Source organism: Antechinus flavipes, chromosome 1 (assembly GCF_016432865.1).
Source record: "Antechinus flavipes isolate AdamAnt ecotype Samford, QLD, Australia chromosome 1, AdamAnt_v2, whole genome shotgun sequence".
Taxonomy (NCBI): Eukaryota; Metazoa; Chordata; class Mammalia; order Dasyuromorphia; family Dasyuridae; genus Antechinus; species Antechinus flavipes.
Window position 1 is genome coordinate 293,521 of NC_067398.1, and position 7,214 is coordinate 300,734.

A 7,214-nucleotide genomic window follows, 5' to 3' on the forward strand; every position below is an offset into this window, starting at 1 on the left:
CTTTATAAGCACTACTGATATGTGTGAACATGATGGGGTGAATTTCAAAATGGAGAAGCAAATTACAAACTTCTCTCCATCTTCATCCCTAACTGATTTTTATACCCAGGACTTCCAGTTCCCAGAGAAGATGTGATCTTTTATTTTAACCAAAGGGAAGCACCATGGATGCTGGACCAAGAAGGCCTGAGGAGCTGCCTTCCAGGTGAGTGAGGTAGAAGCAGGTGTATGTGAGTTGTGGTTACAAGAGACTTCTAGAAGTTACTAAGAAATAACTGCTAGGTTGGGGGGAGAAAGACCAGTCTTGCAATTCTTTTTCAGATTTTTTTGACAGTGCCTTCCTCTTTAGATCCCTTCCAGTGATCATCTATGATTTGATAAGATTACATTGTTTGTAATTTTGGTCAAGGAAATTCTCCTGAAAGTTCCAAAAGGGTTTAGGTTTTTCAAGGTGAGCCATTTCCTAGAACTTCTTCAAGGCAGCAAAGATTTAAGTGCCTGCTACATGCTAGACCCTGGGCTAAGTATCAGGAATATAAAGAGATGAAAGGGACATTTGCTGTCCTGGAGGCCACAGACTGGAGGGGCAGATGCTATGACAGCAACTATGTAGAAACCCACTAGGTGCCAGATAAAGTGGATAAATTTAGTGCCTCACTAAATCATTTATTAGTGAGAATGATAATGGTTAATGAAGGAGAACACAACTGAAGATGAAATAGTCAACATGAAATCAAATGACTAGTATTTCTATAGCATCTGTTATGTGTCATGCAGTATGATGTCTTTGTCCTAATAAGAACTCTAGGATTATGTGGGCAATTGTTATGCCCATTTTGCAAATAATGAAACTGAGGCAAATAGGGATCTTGTTGACTAGCTCATTTATGAGGTGGGATTAAAACTGAGATCTTCATGATTAAAAGTTCTATCCACTGTACCACCAACTGCATTCTGATTTTGAAACAACTATGAGGAAAAAGTTTACACATGTATGAGGTCAAAAATGGGAAGAGAATTGGACAAGCTCCCATTCTTTAAACTCTAACCAGTCAAAAGGAATTGTTATTTACTTTTAAAAAGATGTATATTTCTATTGGCTCATGACATATATGACATTAGATAAAAAATGTACTTGAGGGTCAATTGCAAGTGTTGCTTTACATTGTTTTTTAATAATATTTTTATTAAATATTTTAAAATATTTTTTGAAAGTCCCCCTTACTCCTTATGAAATTATAGAATGTCTACAGGTACGACTTTTGAAAGGATAGAATGTCTACAGATATAACTGGTTTTTTTCCTGTCACTGGTGAAGTGGCTATACTCTCACTAAAACCCGACTGAATGACCAATCCCTGTAGCCAACCGATTCCTTTGAGAAACTGCCAGATAGAAGTATAACATAAACACAGAATAAGTTCTAATTAGTAAACAACTGTATTCATTTCAATAAGCAGCACTTGAAGGTCTGTTTTTCTAGAAAGGTTATGGTCTTCCATGATGATTTCATGATGGTTTCTATTGTCCTGTCTCCTGAGCACAGTTTTCAAGTAGCCTGCCAGCACTGCTGCAAGAATGAAAGCCCAGGCAACATCTTACTCAGGTGATTAGAGATTTGATGAAGTTGCTAGGTAACTCAGGAGTTAGAGAATTACTCTGGGGCAGTGAGAGACAGTCCCTGAGGGTCTTTGTATGTCTGTGGCCATTTGTCCATGAAACCTAACCTTTCTGGAATGTTGGAAATTATTTCATGTCAAGCTAGAAACAGACAAATATGTTTGCACTTAGAAGTAGTCAGAATTTGACGTAATCACTGTACAATCCTCCAAATCAGTGTATTACTGATCATGACAGATTGAAATCACTGCAGAAAATTCTTGAGGTGGAAATATGCACATACATGCTGTCTGAGAGGACAACTTTCTTTATAGCCAAATCCAACATTGTTGGAAATCATTGTTGGATTTGGCTATTAAGTGGTAAATCCACTTAAAGGGGCATTAATCAATTTGTGGGTCAAATCCTTTGGAGCACTCTCTCAATCCTTCAAGGGGATTGTGAACTTCTAAAAGGGAAAGAGTTGCAATGGAGGAGCATGTCCTATCCTTCCATACTACAGGATAATGAACTTCATTTTCTGTATGAGACAAAATTTCAGATGTGGATAATTTAATTCATTTAAGAAAAATTATTTCTAAGATATGTAGAGGGCATATAATGATATTTTTTTTAAAGAAATGCCTAATAGCCATCTCAAAAAAATAACAGTGTTAACATTCTGAAGTAACCTCAAATAATGTGTCGGGAAAAAAATAAAATAGAAAATGGTCATTAGGGAAATCTGTTATGCTTATTGGTATGATTTAAATGAAGTAATTTGAGTAATTAGTATACATGCAGCCAATGACATGTCTATAAAAAAGGATTGAAAGGGCTGGTAATTAAAGGGAAAGGGAAAATTGAGAGTGGAATTAATTTGTCAAATAGCATCTGCAGAGCATACACATTCACAAGGTATGAATTCTAGTCTGAGCTACTGGGATTTGGTCAAATCAGTCAGCCCTTCTGAACTGATGATCTGAATTATACATGTAAGGAGAATGAAGCCACTTTCAGTGTTGTCACAGATTTATTGTGAGAATTCAATGTAATTGTATATGAAACTTATTAGAAATTCAATCATCCTTGGGATGAAATTAATGACATTTTAAAATGATTGGTTCTGCTTATGTTAGATTTTTCTCTTTTCTTTGGAAAATAGAAAATAAATGAGTTTCTGTTCTGTTGATGGAAGGAAGGGGATACACACACACACACACACACACACACACACACACACACCTATATGATGTCCATATTTACTTTATTGTTTGTTATTCCTATTGTTTTTCAGAAGGAGATATGGGACTTGAAATGAAAGAAACTACTGCACACACAAGCCTTTCTGCGGTAGAAAGTCACATGCAAAGATTCATGAGTGATAGTCTCTGTGATTTTACTTGGACAGAAATCTGTATGACACATGATGTAATCCACCCTGGAAAGAAGCATTATGAACGTAAACAAATGGGAATGAGTTTTAGAGAAAGAAGAGATGTTATTGGACCTCAGGGAAGCCACACTGGAGCGAAACTGTATGAATGTAAGCAATGTGGAAAGGCTTTTACAAAAAAAGGCACTCTTACTGTACATCAGAGAATCCACACTGGAGAGAAACCTTATGAATGTAAGCAGTGTGGAAAGGGTTTTAGACAAAGGGGAGGTCTTGCTGCACATCAGGCAATCCACACCGGAGAGAAACCGTATGAATGTAAACAGTGTGGAAAAGCCTTTAGGCAAAGGGGAGCTCTTACTGCACATGAAACAATCCACACTGGAGAGAAACCTTATGAATGTAAGCAGTGTGGAAAGGCTTTTAGATATAAGAAAAGTCTTATTGGACATCAGGGAATCCACACTGGAGAGAAACCTTATGAATGTTATCAATGTGGAAAGGGTTTTATAAAAAGAAGAGCTCTTATTGTACATCAGGGAATACACACAGGAGAGAAACCATATGAATGTAACCAATGTGGAAAGGCCTTTAGGCAAATGGGACCTCTTACTGCACATCAGAGAATCCACACTGGAGAGAGACCTTATGAATGTAAGCAGTGTGGGAAGGCTTTTAGGTGTAAGACAAATCTTACTAGACATCAGAGAATCCATACTGGAGAAAAACCTTATGAATGTAACCTATGTGGAAAGGCTTTTATAGAAAGGAGACCCCTTACTGCACATCAGAGAATTCATACTGGAGAGAAACCTTATGAATGTAACATATGTGGAAAGGCCTTTAGGCAAATGGGAACTCTTACTGCACATCAGAGAATACACACTGGAGAAAAACCTTATGAATGTAACCAATGTGGAAAGGGTTTTACAGACAATAGATCACTTAGTCTACATGAGAGAATCCACACTGAAGAGAAACCTTTTGAATGTAAGCAATGTGGAAAGGCCTTTAGGCAAAGGGGAAGTCTTACTGTCCATGAGAGAATCCACACTGGAGAGAAACCTTATGAATGTTACCAATGTGGAAAGGGTTTTACCGACAACAGATCACTTAATCAACATCAGAGAATCCACACGGAAGAGAAACCATATGAATGTAACCAATGTGGAAAGGCCTTTAGGCAAAGGGGAAGTCTTACTAGACATCAGAGAATCCATACTGGAGAGAAACCTTATGAATGTAAACCATGTGGAAAAAGTTTTAGGTATAAGACAAGTCTTACTGGGCATCAAGGAATCCACACTGGAGAGAAACCTTATGAATGTAATCAATGTGGAAAGGCCTTTATAGACAATAGGTCACTTATTGTACATGAGAAAACCCACACTGAAGAGAAACCATATGAATGTAACCAATGTGGAAAGGCCTTTAGCCAAAGGGGAGTCCTTACTGCACATCAGAGAATCCACACTGGAGAGAAACCATATGAATGTAACCATTGTGGAAAGACCTTTAGGCAAAGAGGAGTTCTTACTGCTCATCAGAGAATCCACACTGGAGAGAAACCTTATGAATGTGAGCAGTGTGGAGAGACTTTTAGGTATAAGATAAGTCTTATTGTACATCAGAAAATTCACATGGGAGAGAAATCTTATGAATGTATCTAATAAGAAATGAGCTGTATAAAAATTTGATTGGCTAGTGCCAAATTTGTGAAGAAAGGTAAAATGAGGAAGAACATGAATCAGACGGAGAACATTGGGCGAAGATGTGCTGGTGATGATTCCTTCTATATTTAGCCTTCTCTAGCCATAACCCAAGGGTATAGGGAGGAAGGAAACAAAAGATGAGTAGGGATAGCAAATAGGTTCTTAAGCATATTGGATCCTTCTTTTCCACTGGATCATTTATTTGAAAGGCAGCATGGGAAAATGGAAATATTACTAGATTTGGATCCAGAGGACATGATTTGAAATTTGGGTTCTGTACCACTGTGATGTTGGGCAAGTAATTTCACTTAATGGGTCTTGGGGCATTTAAATTAGAATTAAGGCCTCTTCTTGTTCTAAATTTTTGGCGGAATCTAAGAAGTCGAAGAGCTTGAAGATGAACCCTATTTCCTTTTGCCACTTCTTGCTGGATCCTCAACTTCTGATTAGGGCTAATAGATTACTTCACTAAGCCATCTGTAGATGACTGGAGTTTGAAGAGACAGAAAGATATGGGGAATTCTAAACCCAGATAGATCATTGGTGAGTTAGGAAATTTGCACTGCATTCCTAAATGAACAAATCTGCATTTAATGAAATAGATTTGCCATTTTCATTCAGGGAAAAAATAAATTGAGATGTTTTGAAGAATAAAAAAATTTCAACTCTTAGATTTCAGCTTATATCTATCAAACTGGTAGTGGTGACTCCAACTGTTCAAAATAATTTTGGGGAGCTATAGGATTAGTGGCAAAATAAATGTGCATAGCTATGAATTGGTCTAGCTGTTGGGAAAAGTCATTTGAGGAAACGCACCTGTATGTGCCAAAATGTTTGTGGCAGCCCTGTTTGTAGTGGCTAGAAGCTGGAAAATGAATGAATGCCCATCAGTTGGAGAATAGTTGAGTAAATTATGGTATATGAATGTTATGAAATATTATTGTTCTGTAATAAATGACTAGCGGGATGAATACAGAGAGGACTGGCGAGACTTACATGAACTGATGCTAAGTGAAATGAGCAGAACCAGGAGATCATTATATACCTCAACAACGATACTATATGAGGATGTATTCTGATGGAAGTGGATCTCTTCGATAAAGAGAGCTAATTCATTTTCAACTGATCAAGGATGGACAGAAGCAGCTACACCCCAAGAAAAAACACTGGGAAATGAATATAAACTGCTTGCATTTTTGTTTTTCTTCCCGGGTTATTTCTACCTTCTGAATCTAATTCTCCCTGTGCAACGAGTAAATTGTTTGGTTCTGCACACATACATTGTATCCAGGATATACTGTAACCTATTCAACATGTGTAAAGGACTTCTTGCCATCTGGGGGAGGGGGTGGAAGGAGGGAGGAGAAAAATCGGAACAGAAGTGAGTGCAAGGGATAATGTTGTAAAAAATTACCCTGGCATGGGTTCTGTCAATAAAAAGTTATTTAAAAAGAAAAAAAAAAGAAAAGTCATTTGCTATTAGGGTTTGTTAAAAGGTGATCAAATACCCATCTTTTGTGACACAAGAAACCCCACTGCAAGGCATAAATTCTAGTTCAAATTACACTATGATTGCAGTGTTTTAGTTTGGTTCTCTTTGTTTTAATTTTTGGTAGCAGAAACCAATATAGGTGGAAAAAAGAAACAAAATACTCTTCAGTTGGAGAATGGCTAAACAAATTGTGGCATGTGAACATATTGGAATATTGATTGTGTCCTAAGGACCATTGAATATGAAGAATTCAGAGGATCTTAAGGGTATATAAATTAACAGATTGAAGTAAGTTAAATGAATTAAAACACTGTGACTCCCTCAAATACTCAATGTGATCAGTGATCTCTTCCATTTGAAATAGAACATGGATGCATTTCTATCCTTCCCATGTGACTCTTGCTTGTCTCACATGTTCACCACAGATCGTCCATCCTATATGATGGAATCCCACCATCTCAAGAACATTTACAGAGTGTTGAGGATCATGCTTAAGTGTGGAATCCAGAAAGCCTATAAAATATTTCAAGGGAATTGCACGTTTAAGGAGTGACTCAGTTCTCCAAAGCCCCCTGCCATAGATATGAATCACAGCACATTAGAGAAATAAAAGAAATGTATTCATCTTTATCTCACTGAGCCGAACTGACTGACTCAAGAACACCTCTGACCCATAATGGCATTCAGTGATAAGAGTCTGGATTACTGATGCAGATATTGCTTGTGAAAGAATGTAACCTTGCTGTACTTAAAAATTATATATATATATATATATATATATATATATATATATATAAATGTTTTGTATTGGGAATGAAATAGAGGTTCTGAGATTTTCAATGCAATTGCCGCTATCTCTTTGTATTATCATCCTCTCATGTGACATGATCAATTCTGCTGGCCTATAAGCACTCTTCTTTACTTTGAATTCATCTTCTCATCTAGTCCTACAATTTTTTTTTTTTTTTTTTTTTTTTTTGCTGAGGCAATCGGGATTAAGTGACTTGCTTAGGAT

General features: G+C 37.0%; 1 protein-coding gene across 1 annotated transcript; it reads left to right on the forward strand.

Annotated features, from left to right (window-relative positions):
* Positions 1-2,859: 2,859 nt before the first annotated feature.
* Positions 2,860-6,976, forward strand: LOC127549214 (zinc finger protein 658B-like). The gene has a single exon (XM_051977061.1). The coding sequence runs from the start codon at positions 2,905-2,907 to the stop codon at positions 4,663-4,665; it is 1,761 nt and encodes a 586-aa protein (XP_051833021.1). The 5' UTR covers positions 2,860-2,904; the 3' UTR covers positions 4,666-6,976.
* Positions 6,977-7,214: the final 238 nt, after the last annotated feature.

Coding starts and splice junctions, on each gene's coding strand:
- LOC127549214 (XM_051977061.1), top strand. CDS start 2,905: ATGGGACTTGAAATGAAAGAAACTACTGCACACACAAGCCTTTCTGCG.